This window comes from Lytechinus pictus, chromosome 3 (assembly GCF_037042905.1).
Source record: "Lytechinus pictus isolate F3 Inbred chromosome 3, Lp3.0, whole genome shotgun sequence".
Classification (NCBI taxonomy): Eukaryota; Metazoa; Echinodermata; class Echinoidea; order Temnopleuroida; family Toxopneustidae; genus Lytechinus; species Lytechinus pictus.
In genome coordinates this window covers 45,832,304-45,854,418 of record NC_087247.1, presented here as the reverse complement: position 1 = coordinate 45,854,418, position 22,115 = coordinate 45,832,304, and the positions used below count along the sequence as shown (strand labels likewise).

At 35.2% G+C, this 22,115-nt stretch overlaps 1 protein-coding gene across 9 annotated transcripts in view; it reads left to right on the top strand.

The window, feature by feature from the left end:
- Positions 1-19,980, top strand: part of LOC129256275 (aminoacylase-1-like) — a 31,480-nt gene extending 11,500 nt beyond the window's left edge. For all 9 annotated transcript variants that reach the window (XM_064097168.1, XM_064097173.1, XM_064097165.1 and 6 more), the window contains 9 exons: positions 8,771-8,860; positions 11,967-12,023; positions 12,632-12,705; positions 13,199-13,248; positions 13,776-13,833; positions 14,548-14,628; positions 15,060-15,128; positions 15,401-15,477; positions 17,553-19,980. In XM_064097168.1, the coding sequence (XP_063953238.1) occupies positions 8,771-8,860; positions 11,967-12,023; positions 12,632-12,705; positions 13,199-13,248; positions 13,776-13,833; positions 14,548-14,628; positions 15,060-15,128; positions 15,401-15,477; positions 17,553-17,766 (770 nt within the window). In that variant the 3' untranslated portion in view covers positions 17,767-19,980. The remainder of the gene's footprint in view (positions 1-8,770; positions 8,861-11,966; positions 12,024-12,631; positions 12,706-13,198; positions 13,249-13,775; positions 13,834-14,547; positions 14,629-15,059; positions 15,129-15,400; positions 15,478-17,552) is intronic.
- Positions 19,981-22,115: the final 2,135 nt, after the last annotated feature.

The window sequence follows — 22,115 nt, the reverse complement described above, 5'->3', positions numbered from 1 at the left end:
CTTTCATAGTAATTATATTCCACTTTTTTCTGTGAAACTCCGAACGATTATGTTTGAAAGAAATGTAGCGTTCTGTTTTTTCTAACTCTGTTAGAGTGCATACAAATGATTTAAAAAGAGGAATTGTTTTGCTATATTTACATGAAAAAATTGAATATTTGCCGTATAGTATTATGGTATTTACCAAATAAAAATGTTCTCTTTCCAATGTTCCAAAACAAATTTCTTAATTAGATAACTTATAAGAACGGATATTTTTTAAAGTCTACCAAGTACACAAATCGTTCCAAAAGTACGAAACAAATTGGCATTAAAAAAAAAGATGCATCAACGTTTGATTTTGTTCATTAAAAAAAATCACTTATGTCTTGATCAAAAATTCAGATTTTGTATAAGTAATGATTTGTCAACACTTTTCTGTGTATAAATTTAAATTGGAAATTCCTTAGTTTGTTATCTATTGACGATTTGTATATCAGGGTTAAACGAGAATTCCAAATTTCATTATTTGATAATTGCAGTGAAAGGTCGTTTTCCCATTTGTAACGTTGATCTGTCTCTGACACGTCCAAAGTATAATTATTTATAAAATGAGAATAACATAGTTTAGAAACTTTTTTGTGTTTAAGGAAATTACGTAATCGAACGTCGTGTGGTTCAAAAGGTGTTTTCTATTTTATGTATTTGTTTCTAATAACTCTTTTCCATTCATTTGGTATGGCAGATAATAATGAATTATACATCATGATGGATGTGTAACCATAGTTTTCAACTATAACTTCAAAAGATTTAAAAAGTACATCTTCTGTCAGAAAATCGTAAATAGTGTTTAAAGAAGATTCGGACTATCTTTGAATACAAAGAGGTTTTCCATCGACAAAAATGTGTGAATTGAACCACAGAGGTTGCGACAGTATTTCCTTAAACTTAACAGGATTATAGTATCTGTAATATGACCATGAACTCAATACATCATTCCAAAAAGTTTCAGTACATGGATTGAATAATATAGCCTATGACCTTAGCTAATATCCCAAATTGTAAATTTGCTCTCACCAATGAAACGAACAGATTCTTTAAAAAACTCTTCCATTTCCCATTGTTATCATCATCTAAAATCTTTTGACCCATGATACTTTAAGTGCTCGATTATAACATGACAAATGTAACACTTTTAGACCGCCATCTTTGTAGTCATTGAATAAAAGAGAACGCTTAATTTAATACCTTTTTTACTCCATAAAAAAAAAGAAAGCTGTTGCATTTCGATAAAGAAGGTCGATGGTGGGTCTGAAATAATGCTGAAAAGATATATTAGTTTTGGAATGACCAATGTTTTTATTACTACTATCCTTCCATACAATGTAAGAGATCTACCATTCCAAATAGTCTGGTAGGGAGATAGGGTTCCCATGCACCCCATTGATATATTTTTTTAACCTACATTTTTGTAACCCTTAAGATGTCTAGTGAATGAATTTTGATGTTCCCAAAACAAAATATTGTCCCATGGGGTTCAAATCCATGATGGCGTCCAAAATGGCCGCCATATTCATGGAATTTGGATTTTTGTACATAGATTCCGACATAAACATTCATTTGTCACAAAATTAGTGTCATACGAAAGATAAATAAATTTTCTTCAAGTTGATACTATTCATTGGTGATAAAAAAATAATTCGGCTGAGATTTTCATAAGAAAAGAGCAATTTTGATATTTTTTCCAAAAAAATTGAAAATATGCGAAATACATGATTTACCATTAATCTGAAGAAAAAAATGGATTGCCTTGAAAATTTCTCGAAAACTTTCCTAACATACAGTTATTAAGTGGACGAAATTCCAAATCGATATCATTTTTCTTTACAAACTTATAATGTCTCAAACTTGAAAATCAAACTTTCAGAAATTTAGCTTTTTACTGCAAATCACAGACTTAGATATACTTATGTATATTGTCACATTTTTAACCCAGAAAATGGAAATAGGCCTTAATAAATAGCGAAATTATCTATTATTTTGTTGGTAGAATTTACTACAATCCCTCTATTCTTCAATTTAAAGTCGGTTGATATAGTTTTTGAAAGAATTAAGACTTTTGGCCAAAATTTGTATGTTTTTTGGTAAAAAAATTGCACATGCACTGTTATTGATCAGATTTATTATGAATAGCAGTAATAAATGCACAATCTCAACATTCGATATGAAAGAGGATGTATCAACGAGAATATTGGCAGGCTTCATGCCACCATAAGTATCTTCATTTGCTTCAGATATAAGAAAAATATGCTGAATGTATTAACCGATTTTGCGCTAAAGTGAGGCCAAAAAGCAACCTCAGTGTGGCAGTCACACCCATGAAAACGATTGCAAAGTGATTATGGTATGTCATTCAAATAATACAATAGCTTTGGTCAGCCTCTGCATCGATTGTGTTGGTATGAATAACACACTGTAATGTACAGTATGTAATGTGCATGGTAATAGAAATGTATATGATTCAGTAGGATGTAAATACAAAAAGGCGTTCCTGTTACATCATAAAGAAATTTATTTAATAAAGTTTCTTGTAAGCAGTTATTAGATACACTAGCATTGCAGGTAATAGAGATGAAGTTCTGACACATCAATACACAACTGAAAGGAACATGTCAAAGCTACCCCACCTTATCTGTATTTTGAATCCATGGCCTGTATTCCAAAATCAGGTTTATTTTCGAACACGGTCTAACTCTTTTCAAAATTTATGAAGAGCCAAAATTTGAAAATTCTGTTTATATTTTATATCTGTTATGTTTACTACTCTGTTCCTTTTTCTTTCATGATGAAGGAAAAAACTCAATTATCATTCTCAGACAATTATGAACAATTTGGGGGGTCAATATTAATGGAATTGGCTCTCCACAGTGAAAAGTCATTGGGCGAAATTCTGTCGTCAATCAAAAAGTGATCATAGTCGAAAACCATATCATAGTTCAGATGACCGAAGATCTGACATGGTATCTGATGACCAAAACAAAAGAAATCACGATCAAAATCAAAAGGTCGAAAGAACTAACCGATCAGCGAAATGGACACAGCACACGATACTATCACAGATCATGATAATTATCAGTCTAGAGGCAGTCCATCCAACTTTGCATAATTTGACACAATACACGCAAATGGGCCAACCACAGTTGTAAATTCAGAAGGTACAGTAGCATTTGCTAACATTGACATAATATGCCCACTGAGTCGGTCAACATAAGCTCTACCTAAGAGTTGACTCAAGTGCAAGTGCTAACACTATCATGGTACGTGCCGCCAAGGCAATATAAAGTTAAAAGTGGGAATCATTAGTGAAATAAACACCAGTAAAACTTGTAGGTTATGATGAGATTCCAATTAAATGTAAAGGTACACTAGACATAAAATGTTACAGTCTGAAAATGGTCAAAACAGAATTCTATGTAGCAGATGTCAAGGTTTCAGCTATCCTAGGGTTGTAAGGTTGCACTGACCTTGGAATTATCACAATTCACTCAATGCACAATTATGACACACCTACATGTACACCTAACCCTAAACAAACACCTATCAAAAGTGAAAAGGATCTATAACAAGCATTTCCAGAGCAATTCGATGCTATTGGTAGTTTCAAAGGAAAAGCGATGCTTCATGTCAAGGACATCGCTAAACCTACCATAGACGCACCACGCAAGTGCAGTACACTTGAAGGACAAGATCAAGGCTGAACTGGACAAGATGGAGCAGCAAGAAGTCACCAGGAAAAAAGAGTACCACACCGATTGGTGCATGACCACTGTTGTGAAGAAAGACGGTTCTATCAGAATTTGTCTTGACCCAAGGAGGTTAAACAGCGCCTTGAAGAGATGCCCACACAAGGTATCAACCTTAGCGGAGGTCCAACTTACCTTTGAAGGACCCCAGTACCTCTCCAAGTTAGACACAAAGGCTGGTTACTGGTCAGTTCACCTGACTGAGGAATGCCAAGACCTCACCACATTCCGAACACCATCTGGAAGGTCCTGCTTCCAAAGATTACCATTTGGTTTATGCAATAGCCAAGACAACTTCCAGCAGCACATGGATAGGATTGTCCAGAATGTGCCAGGCTGCATATGCATTGCAGATGACATAGCTATTGTAGGGAGAACGGAGGAGGAACACGACAAGAATCTGTACTTATTCAAGGAGACAGCAAAGCAAGGAGGCTTAGTGTTCAAAAGCTCCAAGTGCACAATCAAGAAAGAAGCTTTCAACTTCTTTGGCTCCAAGTGCACTAGATCAGATATCTACCCAGATCCTAGCAAGGTAGAAGCCAACACATTACCCAAGTACTATTACCCATGGACAAAGAGGATGTTCAGAAATGCCTAATATTGTTCAAATACCTAGCAGCATACATTCCTAATTTCTCGGATAAGTCAGCACCACTTCGATAACTTCTTCACAAGGAAGTACCGTTCATCTGGGACGTCAGGGACGATGATCATGAACATTCCTTGAACAGCCTGAAACGTGCAGTATCATCAGGTGCATGTCTACAATTCTATGACCCAGAGAAAGAGACAACTGTCGAGGTAGATGCATCAATGAAAGATCTAGGAGCATGCCTGCTTCAGGAAGGTAACCTGTTGCGTTTGCATCCAAAGTCTTTCCACTGCACAGTCCAACTACTCAAACATAGAGAGGGAAATCTTAGTCCTAGTGTTTGGTATCAAACGCTTCCATACATATCTGTTCGGGAAGGAATTCACAGTCATAACCAATCACAGACCACTGGAAATTATATGGAAAAAACCTTTTAGAAGTGGACCACCACATCTACAGCGATTGCTTATCAAAGTCCAAGGAAATAGGTGTCAAGTCAATTACCGACCTGGAAAAGACATGATTCTTTCCGATATGTTGAGTCGACTTCCTAATCCCAAGGAAGCATGCGATGTACCGCTAGATGTCAGAGTTAAATCCATCTGCTCTGAGGTTAAAGATTCGCATACTATGCGATCGACTTATTACTCTTCGGACAACACAAGAGGACAGAACTTCAGAGAGAAACGGCTAATGATCATTATGGCAGATAGTTACTCAGGGTTGGCCTGAAACAATCCAAGAGTTACCGAAATCCATTAGGCAGTATTGGGCGTACAAAGATAACATCGGATTATCACATGGAGTTCTCTTCAAGGGAAGTCAAGTCATCGTACCGAAGTGACTGAGGAATGATATCCTTAAACAGCTTCACCTAGGACACATGGGAATCGAAAGTACCAGACAACTTGCACGTGAGACAGTGTTCTTGCCAAACATCAATAAGAACATCGCCCAGTTGATATAGCAGTGTGAAACATGCGAGAAACATCAAGCAAGGCAGCAGAAGAAAAGAAGTGGAATATCAAGCACATTACTTCTTCTCCACACTATCCAAGATCAAACGGATTAGCTCAGAGGATGGTTCGTACAGTCAAGAATCTGTTGACAAAATGTTCTCAGACTGACCAAGACAGTCAACTAGCAATGATGAACCTGAGAGCAACACCAGTTGAAAGTAACTTGAGATCACCAGCAGAAATGTTATTTGGTAGACCCATCAGAACCACATTGCCAAGTTACTATTTCTCGAGAGATTCTACTACCACTGATTTTCTCTTGAATAGGCAAGACAAGATGAAGGAAGTGCATTATCGACATGCAAGTTCTGATCTACCACCTCTGCATGTAGGACAGCCAGTGAGAGTTCTACTTCCAAGAGACCACACTTTGATACCAGCTAAAGTATCCAAAGTCTGTGAGGAACCCAGGTCTTACGAAGTATCAAAGCCAAACGGAGGAATCTTGAGAAGGAACAGATCACACGTGTCGGAAATTCCATCCACCATCCCCACTCCAAAGCGGGGCTCAAAATTAGCGGTTGCCCGGGTGACATTGGCAACCAAAACTGCCATCATGGTTGCCCGGATGGCAACCAAGAAAATTCTGGATTTTTTTTTTCTCAAAGAGAATAAAAATCTGAATTTTGCAGCAAGCAAAAATGCTTTTCCAGTTCAAAGTTTACAACTTCTGGATCAGGAATATATCTTTCAAGATCACATTGGCACAAAGTTTTAGCTAACAAAGATCGCCCAAATCTAGCACATGAGCCTGCCAATGATTTCCAAGATTGACTGCTTGTCTGTCAAAGTTTGGCTAAGTCCTCCCTAAGAACCATAAAGCTTACACTTTGACATGATATAAGTGGATTGTTGCAAGTTGTAAAATGCGATTTACAGGAGGCCTTTCCCTGGTATTGATTCATCACCACTTTTTCTACTTTTGCGTTTTGGCATGGTTAATATGCTATTGTTAGTTCACCAATACAAGTCTAAATCTACAATCTTGCACCTAAAAGTGAAAATAGTAAATAGATTAATAACACAACCATACACATCTCATTGTACCAAAAAGACCTTCCCTTTATCATTTTTGGCACTTTAATGTAACAGAATTGTTTAATTTAAATCGTAAAGAATAAAGATAACCCACTCAATTAATTTCTCATACTCAGAGAACCCTAAAAACATTTGTAATTTGTTTTCCTATGATGTCGAATTAAGAAGTTCTGTTAGGAGTTCTTCGTCAGAATCCAAGATGGCCGTCAAGATGGCGGCCAAGGGACACTATTTAAGTTTTCAGAACATCAAAATAAATTCATTCAGTATACAACTCCAGGATTAAGAAGGTGTAGGTTAGAAAAACTTATAAATAGGGTGGAAAAGGGTGGTTAAGATAATGACAATATAGTACACTTAAGTCTGTAAAATGCAGTAAAAAAGCTAAATGTCTTAATTGTATATTAGGAAAGTTTTCTAGAAAGTTTCAAGGCAATTGCTTTATTTTCCATAGATATAGGTAAATCAGGTATTTTGGAAATTTTAATTTTTTTGGGGAAATAATTTCAAAAATGCACTTTTCTTATTAAAATCTCACCCGAATTACCTTTTCATCACATATGAATAATATCAACTTGTAGAAAATTTATTTATCTTTCATATGACACTAATTTTGTGTTTAATATATTCAGCATATTTTCCTTCTTTCTTAGCAAATGAAGATACCTATGGTGGCATGAAGACTGCCAATATTCTCGTCGATACATCCTCTTTCATATCGAATGTTGAGATTGTGCATTTATTACTGCTATTCATAATAAATCTGATCAATAACAGTGCATGTGCAATTTTTTTACCAAAAAACATACAAATTTTGGCCAAAAGTCTTAATTCTTTCAAAAACTATATCAACCGACTTTAAATTGAAGAATAGAGGGATTGTAGTAAATTCTACCTACAAAATAATAGATAATTTCGCTATTTATTAAGGCCTATTTCCATTTTCTGGGTTAAAAATGTGACAATATACATAAGTATATCTAAGTCTGTGATTTGCAGTAAAAAGCTAAATTTCTGAAAATTTAATTTTCAAGTTTGAGACATTATAAGTTTGTAAAGAAAAATTATATCGATTTGGAATTTCTGCCACTTAATAACTGCATATAAGGAAAGTTTTCTAGAAATTTTCAAGGCAATCCCATTATTTTCATTATATTCATGGTAAATCATGTATTTCACAAATTTTCAATTTTTTGGAAAAAAATCTCAAAATTGCACTTTTCTTATTAAAATCTCAGCCGTATTATCTTTTCATCACCGATGAATAGTATCAACTTGTAGAAAATTTATTTATCTTTCGTATGACACTAATTTTGTGGCAAATGAATGTTTGTGTCGGAATCTATGTACGAAATTCCAAATTCCATGAATATGTCGGCCATTTTGGACGCCATCATGGATTTGAACCCCATGGGACAATATTTTGCTTTGGGAACATCAAAATTTATTCAGTAGACATCTTAAGGATTACAAAAATGTAGGTTAAAAAAATATATCAATAGGGTGCATGGGAACCCTATCTCTCTCCCTACTAAAATGTTTAACAGAGATTTGATCTCATCCAATTTTGGTATAAAGTTTAAATAAAAAAAGTACGTTTATCGCTCAATGGGATTTTTATACCTAAATAAGAAAAATAATCTACAGGCCATTGAAAAGGAATGTCTTGGCATAAATACATCGTACAACTCCCAAGTTGAATAGCATTACACTTTTCAATTTTGACTTTCAATCCAGACATTTCTTTAAAAGTATTTAATACAGATATGCATTTTCTTAAGTTTTGTTCGTTGGGTTCAAGGTAAATAAATATAATTTAACTACGAGAGTGGCGTGATTTTGAAATAACTTTCTTTAAACTTGTGTGTTGTGTCCCAAAATATTTTCTTAAAGACAAACTGCACCTTAACAAATTCTTTGCCTAGAAAAGGTAGATGTTAGTTGCATGCAAGTAAATTATTATTTTTTGAGTCGTTTTTACACTGTATCAAATTAAATTGAAATTAAGATTAAAACAGATCAATAATTTTCTGATTATTATTAATTGTCATTACATATTCATTTATCAAAAGATGCACACAAGTTTAGAAGTTCAGATGACAATAATAAGTATACAAAGATGACAATGATGAGGTAATTTAATTTTTGCTTAATGTATAAGATCTGTAGTTTTATTTGTAATTTAAAATGCTGACCTAATTAATTCAAAATCTTATATTGGTCAATGGATCTTTTGACTACCAGCAGAAACACAAGTTTCTATCTCTATTTTAAGGTTTCACTATGTTAAAAGTCTCTTTTTTATTATAATTATAGTTTTCAATTTTATATTACAGATGAAGAAATTGGTGGAGACCTAGGGATGGGAAAGTTCACAAAGACTGAAGATTTCAGGAACCTCAATGTTGGATTTGGGCTTGACGAAGGTAAAGCATAGAACATGTCACAGGATATGTTACATTTAGGGTCCTGAACAATGATAAACTTCTTCTGCTATCTATGACTATAATGATGTTATTCCATAGGATGAGAAAATAAAAAATAGAATAATAGAATTCCATCGTTTATTATTGATAACAAGATTTTTTAAATTAGACTCAGACCGGAGTATACAAAATGTAATAAAATATGAAATAAGTATACCGGTAATTCAAAGATGAATTTTTACCTGTTGAAGCTAAATTTCCACTAAATCTTTATAATGAGATAAAATATATGTTAGAGATAAAAATCTTTTACAATGAAGACAAAAAACCCCATCCACTTATTAATATATATATAAGATATTATTTATAATGATTTTACAGTTAGATTAGGGCACCGTTTCATAGAGTTACAGTTGTTGTAACTTTGCCATTATGGCAAAAGTCCTCAGCAGCCAATCAAGGTTACCATGGTAGTTGCCATTATGGCAAAGTTACAACAGTTATAACTCTTTATGAAACGGTTCCAAGGTGGGTGTTTCATAAAGCTTTTCGTAAGTTAAGAGCTACGTTAAGAACAACTGGTGATCCTTTCTTACACCCTAATTCATCATTAATGAACATTTATTGGTGAATATCATTTACCACAAGAAAGGATCACCAGTCGTTCTTGAAGTCGCTCTTGACTTATGAACAGCTTTATGAAACAGCCCCCAGAGATCTCAAAGATGATCCTTTGGTCACTTCCACAACTTAATGCATTAGTTTTTATATGTTTTATTTCATGTCTGATCTTTCTTCCTTTGATTATGTCCTATAGTACCCCTACCTAAACAAACATACATCATCATAGCTTTATGTTTTTCAGGCCATATTAATTGTATCCCCGGAACAGAGTTTGGAGGATACTATGGATTTGGCCTCGTCGCGCCGCCGCGTCTGCCGCAGAGATTTCCTTGTGAGCGCTCTATCCACTGGCGTAAATCCCGGGGGGGATGGGGGGATATATCCCCCCCACTTTTCGAGGAGGGGGGGATGGCCTGTACAAACATCCCCCCCCCCCACTTTTTACGAAAGAAATGAAAAAAAAATCACAAGAGATGATTGTTTTATTGGTGAAAATTCTTCCAAAAATACCGCTTAACAAATAAAATAATATTATTGAATCATAAAATGCAAATAAAGAGCCAGTTCACCATTTCCAAAACGAAATACTTCCAATTCATCAATGTTGGGGTCTTTGGGAAGGGATTAAGATGGAATGTCAAATTTTTTTTAATGTAATCTCTAATAAACCATTAAACCATCATGGGGTAAAAAAGATAATAATATTGGAGGGGTATTTGCCATATGGACATACAGTGGCGTAACTACGGGGGACATGGGGGGCACATCCCCCCCCATCGGCTGACCCAAAAAAAAACGGGGAAAGGGGGAAAAGGAGAAAAGAGGGAGAAAGGAAGAGAAACGTAGTGGGAAAGAAGAAAATATTATTCATTATATTGTTATATTATATTATAATTATGTTAAGTTACATTACATAAGAGAATTTTTTATCATAACTTTATGAAACATAATTTGCCCAGGGCCTACGTCTCAATTGTTCCTGGTGCTCGCATTGTCTGTTTAACGAGATATATAATCCTGTTGTACCAAAACATCCCGTTTTCAAGTCAATATAAACCAAATATATTTCCTAGCACTTGAGTTATCATTGTTTTATGTAGTGACATATGCTTTTTTTTCATGACTCAAAAGTGATTGCCCCATGTTAAGGTCTTCGTATATATGAAACATTTCCTGTCCGTGATTACGTTCGCATTTTTCATGGATTGGTGAGATATGTCTGCTCTTCATGAATTCCTAAAATCAGTCCTTAAAATGTCCCTTCTTCTGATCTGAATATCAAAAATTTTCAGCTCGCGCTTCGCGCTCGCATCATTTGGTTAATGAAATACGTATGGTCCTGGTTAATTCCTACAAAGAAAACTTAGAATGCCCCACTTCAGGTCTGAATTATCTAAGTTTTCAGCTCGCGCTTCGCGCTCGCATTGTTAAGCGAGACAGGTACCTATCATGATTACACAAATTTGATTATGATGTCCCTTTTTAGGTGTGAATATAAAAAAATTTCAGCTCGCGCTTCGCGCTAGCATTATTTGATGAGTGAGATACATATCCGTTTAATGACATTGTCCTTAAAATGTCTCTATTAGGTCATTCACAAATTTTGCTGGTGCCCCCCCCCCAATGCCGTGACCCACGGTACGCTGTGGACATATCAATGACAATTCCTTGCATATCTAAAAACATGATTGCAAAAAAATGCCAAAATATTTCAGTCATCCCCCCCACCCATCAACACGGATTTACGCCAGTGGCTCTATCAGCTACATTTCTTCTTCGATCATCTTCAAATTTGGCATGAAGGTTGAGTATGGTATAACAAAGAAGCCTCTTGATTTTGGTGTGGGCGGAGACATCGTTGCCATGGTAACAACAGTTTTTGTGGAAATAGCAGAGATGTCCTTGTGAGCGCTCTACCAGCTGCATTTCTTCTCCGATCATCTTCAAATGTGGCATGAAGGTCCATTATGGTAAAGCGAAGCCGCCTATCGATTTTGGAGTGGGTGGATACATGGTTGTGATGGTAACCATATTTTTGTGGAAAATTTGGTGAAACCTGTAACTTCTGCTTTTTTTCCAGTTTGTCATAACAGTTGGCACACAGAAGCAATATTAGAAGGTGAAGCAAAGATGCCTATCATTTTTGTCGGGGGGTCTTAGGGTTAGGTTTATAAAATATATCCAGATTACTCTATAATTGTATTCCCCAACAGGTGATACTGGACAATATTTTAGGTTCTGCAGAGTCATGCTGCTACGTCATATTATTGTCATCAAATTTGCTACCCACAGGCAAAATGTGGGCAGGGTCATTGTCGCCATGACAATTGCATTTATTTGTCAAATATCTATGTGAGCTCTATATATCGCAATGACGGATGACGCGGTGGGTTCGGGGGATACATGTGCTCGGTCGTGCGACCTGCCAAGCATCTCTAGTGTTATGATATTATAACATCTTCATTTTTATTCATGATTTTAGGGCTTGCCAACCCAACAGAAAAATTCAGTCTCTATCATGGAGAACGGGCAGTTTGGTGTAAGTATCTGTCTCCTTTACATGTTTTTCTCTATGTTGTATGTTTGATGAAGCAGGCAAAGATAAGCTATCAGTATAAAAAGAAAATTGCAATTTCGGCAGTACATACATTTTATGACATTTTTCCATAAAGTATTTTTACATGAAGGTAAAAATTGGAAAGTTTAAAAATGGGACATTCTAAGAATGGTGCAAAGAAGTTAGACATCAAGGCAATGGGCCTCTACGGCTTTGGATTGAAATCATGTCTTGGTAGTAGGAGGGGTACAAGGAGTAGTAGTAGTAGTAGTTGTGGTGGTAGTGGTGGTAGTAGTAGTAGTTGTGGTGGTAGTGGTGGTAGTGGTGGTAGTAGTAGTAGTAGTAGTAGTAGTAGTAGTAGTTGTGGTAGTGGTGGTAGTGGTGGTAGTAGTAGTAGTAGTAGTAGTAGTAGTAGTAGTAGTAGTAGTGGTGGTTGTGGTAGTAGTAGTATCAGTAGTAGTAGTAGTAGTAGTAGTAGTAGTAGTAGTAGTAGTAGTGGTGGTAGTGGTAGTAGTGGTAGCAGTAGTAGTAGCAGCAGTGGAGAATAAGAGTAGATATTTTATGTTGAACATGTATCTTTTTTTTTATAGGGGTTGAAGTAAACTGTGTTGGACAGCCTGGTCATGGATCTCAGTTCATACAGGATACTGCTGCTGTAAAATTAGTAAGAAGGAGTAATGTTGGTCAGGGGTCATTTTTTTCGGGGGGATTCCTTATCACATATTTCCACACGGTTTCTTTAAAAATGTGATTTGTCCCTATTTGCACTAGCCAATGAGTGAACTTGTTATTTTCTTTTACAACTGAATTGAATGATAAAATATCGTAGTCATTGCGACATTTTGAGAAATATATTATTTCCATGATCTCATAATGGCATTGATTTCATGCTCATGTATTGAATAAATGTGGACTTATCCACATTATGAAAAAAGTATCTTACAGACCATGCAGTTTCTTAAGTGAATTATATCGGTAGTTTTTAAATGATTAATCAGACAGTTGAATGCAATTGTTTATGATTTCCAACTTACTCAGTAGATGGCAGAGTGGAAACTCTTTTCTTTTACCAAATAATAGCTGCTCCACAATTGAACTATTATTTGCCTTGTTGAATCATCTTTTTTTTTCTTGTATTTTTATTAATTCTTTGATAGCAAAAAGTTTTGACTGCATTCTTGAATTATCGAGATCAAGAAGAAGCTAGGTAAGCATTTCTTCATGTCTATGGGTGACTCCTTGCAGGGAACCTAACATTTTCTCATGTTATTTTTCTCTTCCTCCTTTGATGTCTCCAAAGATATTGGGTTGAGGTGGTTATCAGAAAGTTTATATTATGATTGGGTATTTTGGAGCTTGAATCCCACCACAGCACTAACACCCTTTGGCAAGGTGTTGATCTATATTTGCCACATTCATCCCAGGTGAGGTGAGTGGAATTTGTTCTTTGAAAAAAAAACTCCTTGTGGCATCTATGCTAAAGCTGGGGTAATAATTATATATTGCCAGGAGTGTCAGCAGGCAGACATAAGCACTGTTTAAGCACTTACTACTGTTATTGTATTAAATGGTAATATTTCTAATGATATCTATATTGTTGAGTCAAATGTATTGATTATACCTTTTAATGGTGCGTACATGGGTAGTGTGGAATTTTGGAGAAATAACTTTTAAAGATTAAGAATTTTGAATTAAAAAATAGTAAATCTCGATTTCCAATCTTTTCCAATATAGAGCAAAGAAGAGTGGTAAATTAGGGGATGTCAACACTCCCAACTTGACCTATTTATCGGTAAGTAATAGCATACTAGTAGAGCACTGTAGACAGTGGCGGACCATGACCCGGAGAAGACAATGATTGGAGGGGCACTGTATTGTTTGTGAACAATGCTGTGTCCCTCCTGTCTTCCCCGGGTCACGGTCCGCCACTGACTGTAGAAGCTTACCGATTTGGGGAAAGGTAGATTTTTCTCCTTCAATTGATTCTTTGGATATTGCAAACTAAATTTAGATTGTGGCAAATTGACTTTATTGAAATATACTTAAAGATAAGGACAAACATATCTTGTTGAACTTTCATTGAGGAGGATTCAGACACAAACCATAGATGTTGAAGAGATAGTGAGTAATAGTAGAACAAGTAGTGGTAGTGGCAATGGTAGTAGTAGTAGTAGTAGTAGTAGTGGTGGTGGTGGTGGTGGTGGTGGTGGTGGTGGTGGTGGTGGTGGTGGTGGTGGTAGTAGTAGTAGTAGTAGTAGTAGTAGTAGTAGTAGTAGTAGTAGTAGTAGTAGTAGTAGTGGTAGTGGTAGTGGTAGTGGTGGTGGTGGTGGTGGTGGTGGTGGTGGTGGTGGTGGTGGTAGTAGTAGTAGTAGTAGTAGTAGTAGTAGTAGTAGTAGTAGTAGTAGTAGTAGTAGTAGTAGTAGTAGTAAAGAATATGTATACTCTATATTGTCCAATTTTTGCACCTCATATAAAAATACTGTTCATAATCCTTTTACATTTATAGGGAGGGGTTGCTAAAAATGTTGTTCCTAGTAACCTGACACTTCTCTTTGATCTACGTGTCTCACCAGACACAACTCCAGAGGTAACTATACTGTTGCATTATCAGGGGCTACAAATTATTCCAACCTGAATTATTTCAATATACTTCTCTTCAAAATTTTTATCATTTTTGTTTTGGAATGATAGTGAGTTTTGAACCAATCTATTAGTATATAAATTGTTATTTTGTTCTGGATAAAGATTGTTGTCTTTTTGTACAGATTGGGGGTTTTGTCAGACATTGTCTTATCTTTGGCATTGATTTTTTTTAGAATGAAATGGAAATTAGGACAGATGATTAAGAAAAGAGAATGAAATGTATTAGACCAAGTTTGATATTCTGAAATCTTTCCAACATGATATATGTGTATGGCGTTACATTTTATTCATTCATTTATTTTTCCTTATTTGGATTATATCTCCATTTTTCATGGTTCATAATTCTATTTATCTTTATTTGATTTTTTTCTTCAGGATATGGTGAAGAAACTAGATGAACTTGTAGCAATGGGCGGGTCTGGTGTGTCTTATAAACTACTGAGGGTGAGTTTGTATACCTTGAATTTTTATTGTAGTTATGATGCAGCAGCTGAGACTCATGTTGAGCATTCATGAATATATATCATGAACATATTCTAAATACCAACAAGTAACAGTAAGAAAGGATCCCATAACACTGGTTTCAAGAGAGCAGCAATGTAACAGTGATGAAATAAAAGAACTAAGATTTCAAAATCAATTGTGCCTTTTACCAAAAATTATTTTGAAAATATATATCTTGTGTACACTTATTTTTTGTTTTCTATCCAATGTAGAAAGATATCAGCTATACAACCCCTTTGGGTGATGATAACGCCTGGTGGAAAACATTCAAGAAAGCATGTGAGAAAGAGTAAGTAAAACATTGCTTCTCTATAAAAATTGCTGAATATTCTTAATATTTCTGCAATATTTTTGACAATCATTGTTTCAATCGAGGTAAAGCCCCAGATGATACAGTTTTCGTTGGAAGTACTCTTTTTCATCCAAAATACACATTGTGAATGATTAAATGTTTCTATTCTGGCCAGTAGAACTCATCCATATTTTCAATACAAAAGTATGTAGATCAAGCCCTGGGGGGCTAAAAAAGTATTTTCCATATTCTGAAAATGCACCCCTTAACAATTATTGGCATGTGAAACCCTTACCCTACCCTTCCCAAAACGATACTCATGGCAAGTACTAGTATTTCCTAAATTGAACCCCTAAGCAAGTACAGCGATATTTTTATTGTTATATGTTACGGATGTTGGTTTTACCTTTACCTACATGTAAATCATTGGGTTTAGAATGGCGCCACCTCCCACACCATGCACAAATTGGACTCTAAACACGTAGTGTTGACTGTTGGGCAAAAGGTACATCCTTTATAAAACATTTTAATCTTTTTTATACCCTCGCAAATTTGACCCTAAACACGTAGCTTTTCCTAGTGAAATAGATGCCCTTTTTTCATTATTTAAGTGTTTTGACACCCTTATTACGTTACGTACGTAACATGCCCTATCTTGAAAAAAATAGATCCTTTTTACATGTTTTTTTGGTCGCACATGGTATCCACTTGTCAATGTAAGTGCCCCCCCCCCCCCCCGAGATCAAGTCGGCATCTGTGTTGTATAGTCAATCGATTTAAAACCCTGATCAATTCAAATAATGCTGCTTTAAAGCAAACCCCTTCCTGCCCAAGTTTCATTCTGTGCAGTTCTTTACGAGTTTCTTGTAAAAAATTTATGTTGCACTCAAGAAGATATTTAAAATAGGTTATATATTTTTATAATCAGGGGGACATTTGATAAAGCTGCTCGTAAGTTAAGAATAACTTTAAGAACGACTGGTGATCCTTTCTTATGGTAAACGATATTCCATTAAGTGTTCGTTAGTGATTACTTCGCGCGTAAGAAAGGTTCACTAGTCGCTCTTAAAGTGGCTTTTAACTTATGAACAGCTTTATGAAACGGCCCCCTAGTCTAAAAGGTTTCTTTGACAGCAGAAGATCAATTAATGCAGACTTAAGTGTACATGTATGTGGGTCATGTTTCTTAAATCCTGATTTTCTATTTTCAAAGTATTTACTATGCTGTTAACACACTCGTCTGTTTTGGGAATATTTTTTAATTTCATTGATTTTGAGTATTCTATTGTTTAAATATTGCAGCGACATTAAGACGCTTGTGAAACAAATATATTGCCTCTACATTTTATTATTCTCATAAAAGATCACATTCACATGTTCTGTATCAAAAGCCTCAAAGTGCATCTTCCCTCTGAACAAAATTTTTTGTGTGTGCAGCTTCATTCTGACTCTTTTTATTATAGGCCAAGTGATATTTTGTTGTTCTCCAAGATTTTCCAAAGATGTGTTAGAATGAGGGTTTTGTTTACATCACAAAGTAGTGGTCAGTAATTGCTAACCAAATTCCTTTGGAAACCTGGGGCCTGTCTTACAAAGAGTTGCAATTGATCCGATCAATCGCAACTATGGAAAGCCATCAAAGTCAACATGTACAATGCATTTTTGCTCAAAATATTTTCCAGATATAAATGTATATCCATAAGTTCATTGATTTCTTGACAGTTCGGTGTGTTTGCCTTTGTTTACAAAGGACATTTTGCTTATTTCCTGTAGAAAAAATTATGAAACTGATGGATTTCCATAGAGTTATGATTGATTGGATCAATCATAACTCTTTGTAAGATGGGGCCCAGGGCTCTGTAAGATGCTCAATACTTCCAATAACCAATGAAATATGTTGGTCCATGCATGCAGGTACTTTTCAGTAATCTTAAGTGAGTCACTCAGAAACACAGTTTACATTTGATTTTAAATCTGTTTATTACTTGATGATTGTCCTTACTCTTGATGTTATTGGAGTAAGATATTTCAGTAGTAAATTAGCATCTGTCTTTTCTTTGTTTTTAAATCAGGAAGGTGGATCTGCATATTGAGATATTTCCAGCTGGGACAGATAGCAAGTACCTCCGAGCCTTGGGTATACCTTGCTTTGGTTTCTCACCAATGAATAACACTCCAATCTTACTCCATGATCACAACGAATACCTCAATGAAGACATCTTTCTCCATGGAATCTCAATTTACGAGACCATCATCACAGATATTGCCAATGTGCCCGATGCGTGACATCGAGGGTATAAGTCAACAATGTCTTGCTCTAGATCTTGAAGGGTGATAAGTTTTATTTCTAATCTCTCTGTCTGGATTATATTTGATGATTATTAAGGGAGGAATCAGGCCACCTACCACCATAAAATAAAAGGTTGTGCTTGTAAGTAATTTCTTGTGCAAATGCTTAAATCACAATAAATTGTGATTTCCTGAAATGAAAAAACCTCAGGCTTAGAAAGGAAGGTCTTCCACCCATCCTATTGTTTTAAAAGTAGGTAGATGATATGGTTAATATGTAATGTTAACAGAAAATGTGAGAGGAAGAGTATGCAGATGATGCAATACATGCATTTTAAGATCTTGGTTAATATTCATTTTATGTCTTTAAACCAGTTTACTACCTTCATTGTATGGACTCCCTATCACTGCACCATGATTTTTATTTCACAACTTTGTAACTCCCAAAATTGTGTTGATTATCTTCATATTATTAAATGTATGATCCTGTGTACTACATGTGTATGTAATCCTGTGTTTAAACTATGAGTTAATGTGTATGAACTGAAAATTTTCAAGTAGGCATTGATCTCGAGAACCAAAGTTTGCTTGTGGGAAGAGGCCATGGACACTTTAATTCAACTGTAGCCTGATCACAAAAGGATCTAATGTCAGCTAAGATTAGGGTTAAAATTAAAGCTTGTGATAGTCAATTTTCCAGTCACTTTCATTCCAGTTGGAGGAAACATGTTTTAATGATCAGGTAAATGTCATTACTTGTTTCTGTTTGGATCATTTACCATGTGCCTAGGGGTTGTGGGCATTAGTCCACTATGTAGGGACCAGTTTTTTTAGTGATGTTATACAATCATTACGAAAGAATGGACAATGCTAATCATTTTATCACTATGCTGTGCCTATCCAACCCTTGACGAAAACAGATTTGGCAAATAACAAGTCTACTATATGTCTACTGACATGTTTTCATCTTACCCTTCTGAAGTCCTTGTAAATGCGATAACTTTAGTTTAACTTAACCTAGTCTCATATAATTTGGTGTGTATGATACTAACATGGATCCCAGGAAGCCTATTGATTTTGAGGTTAAAAAAGGTCAAAGGTCACGGTCACAGTGATATGTTTTCATCTTACCCTTCAGCAGTTCTTGTAAAAGCGATAACTTCAGTTTAACTTAACCTAGGCTCATATAATTTGGTGTGTATGATACTAGCATAGATCCCAGGAAGCCTCTTGATTTTGAGGTCAAAAGGTCAAAGGTCACACTGATATGTTTTCATCTTACCCTTCTGAAGTCCTTGTTAACATGATAACTTTAGTTGTACTTAACCTAGGCTCATATGATTTGGTGTGTATGATACTATTATAGATCCCAGGAATTCTATTGATTTTGAGGTCAGAAGATCAAAGCTGAAGTCGCCACCTTCCACTTTATTTGCTTGACCAATAAATCCATTTTCCGCGCATGAGCGGGCATATTATGTGTTTGCCTTAGCGACACTCTTATGAATATTTTACGCAGGTTTTGAACTTGTTTTACAGTCTATTCAAATTATATATTTGATTTTTGTTAAACTGCTGGATCAGAATAACTTTCATTTTAGTGCTACATATAAATACCACATGGTAATATACTTTTATTGATTTTTATGCTCTCATTGAAATCTTAGTATGGTTCTATAAAACAAGATGGAGACTAAAAGGTTCAATTGCAAACTAATGAAATTTGTTTGGCTGAGAGTGAATTCTCTATTTTTTTATTGATAACAATCTTGATATACCAGGTTAAAATTCACTATTTTTTGCTTTCAAAATGCTTTGTTATATTTCTTCATCATCAGAGTGTAGCATTTGTATTTTGTATATGTTGAAGACACAAATGAAAGTATCAATATATTGACTGAAATAATGTTTGTTTAAATTTTCTGTATTACAAACTTTTTTCCAGAGATGTTCTGATGATATAAATAATGATTAAAAACCGATGCATAAATGTAGCACAAATTCAATTAAATTGTTTAAGTTGATGCAGGTTTGTTTTCAACATGGTAATGATACTATAATAGATTCTTACTGATTATATTAATGAATGTATGGAATAAACATTTTTACTTGATTTTGAAAAGAAAGTGTCAATTTTCTTTTTGGTGGGAGCTATTACATTTTTCCTTGTTTTTAGTGTATTCCAATTAAACCTCAATAGTTATTGAAATACTCCTCCATGGGTACATTGTATGTTCAATATACAGTGCATATCACTAAAAAGTTTACACTTTGAAAAAGACCCCCTAATTGAAAAAAAAATACATCATGGGGATGTTTTTTTCACATATATTCTCAGGCTTTGGTGTCATCTACCAGATGAAAGTATGATTTTGGACAGAGTCTTACACTTGAGTGAGCAAGATCCATTTGTGTATAGCTTGCAGAAATCGGTTTGCGCTGAAATGATTATTTCAACACTGTGTCAATGGCAAAAGGGAAAAAAAACGATGTGATCGTGCGCATAGTTATATCTTTTGGGGGCATTTTGGGTCAATGGAAATTAAAACAATTACATATTAACTTTTTATAGCAACCTACCCGAATTAACATTTTAAATCGAGGTAAAACTAACTTTTAGGTTTGTGCCAGCTAGATCTGAGGACATCAAATGAAACAAATCAATGTAAACACAAGTTCATTTCAGACATCTTTAGCATTTATCTTCATTAAGTTTTGTCATTTAAAGAGGGCAGTGTTACCATTTCGTACTTCATATCATAGTTGTGTCTCCACACTTCCGGAGGTATGACAAGGAATAGCAGAGAAAAAAATCAAGCCTATTATTCTTGTGAATCACTGCTTCAACATATAAAGCAGATATCATCGCTAAGGTTTAGGTGGGGAGGACTCGGAGGAGTAGTATAGTGGTGCTCAAGTGAGTGTAATAGCCAGTTACAAAGGAAAAACATATCTTAAAATCACTCCTCTTAATAGCTAAAGTCCATGGGCTCTTCAAGATCTTGGATCTTAGACCTTAGAATCGGGCAATCACTTTAAGTAGTCATGAAAAAGAAGCATATGTCACTACATAATAATAATAATAGGTATTTATATAGCGCCATTTATCTAGAAATATTCTATTCCGAGGCGCGTTATTACTCCGGCTTTAGCTCGAGCTGCCTTTCAGCACTCATGCATTCACGGAATTAATCCTACCGGGGGGCCGTTTCATAAAGCTGTTCGTAAGTTAAGAGCGACTTTAAGAACGACTGGTGATCCTTTATTGTGGTAAATGGTATATTCATTGGCGATTGTTACGCGCGTAAGAAAGGTTCACCAGTCGTTCTTAAAGTCGCTCTTAACTTACGAACAGCTTTATGAAACACCCACCGGGTAGGATAAATAACGCCATGGCTGGGATTCGAACCCACGACCGTCTGTTTCAAAGTCAGAAGACTTATCCACTGGGCCACAACGCTCCACTTCACTACATAAAACAATAACTCGAAGTGCAAGTAAATATATTTAGTGTATATTTACTTAATTGCAAACGGGATGTTTTAATACAACAGGAATGTATATCTCATTAAACAGACACCAGGAACGATGAACACATCGGCCCTGAGCAAATTATGTATCATAAAGTTATGAAAAAATATTTCTTATGTAATATAAAATAATATATATGATATAATATAACATCATAATGTACAATAATTTCCTAATTGAGGTCTTTTCCTAGTTGCATATGGTTTTTAACTCATTACCACGTTGGTTATATTACTTATGGGATGCAATACAAATTTAGCGATTAGAATATACCTTAGATATCATGTGTATGTTGGCAGATTTGAATCCTACACCCCTGGGTCTGAAAAATTGCTGCAATTAAGGTTATTCAAATTGGTCAAAAAGGTTGATTTAAATAGAGACTTATTGTATATTGATTGGCCCCTGGATGTGTATCATAGATCTTATTCTCTATTGTTTAGAACTGAGTTAAGTTTATACTTAGAATCAGGGATATTTATGGATATAAAAAGCCTTTGACATTCTGTACATTAGCTGCTTACTGATGGAAAATTTTGAAAGGATGTGCAATATTGTACTTTTCTTCTCCACTTCTCCCTTCAACCTTCTTTCTCTCTCCCTCTCGCATGATATATTGCCAACTGAAATGATGGTATGAAATATGTATTCTTCTCCTTCTTTTTCTTCTTCTTCTCCCACCACTTCTTCCTTTTTTTCTCTTTCTTCTTTTTCTCCCACCACTTCTTCTTTCTTCTTCTTCTGTTTTGAATCTGATATCGGTATTAATGCATGCATATCTGAAACAGAGGCTAACGCAATGACCTCGGACGGGG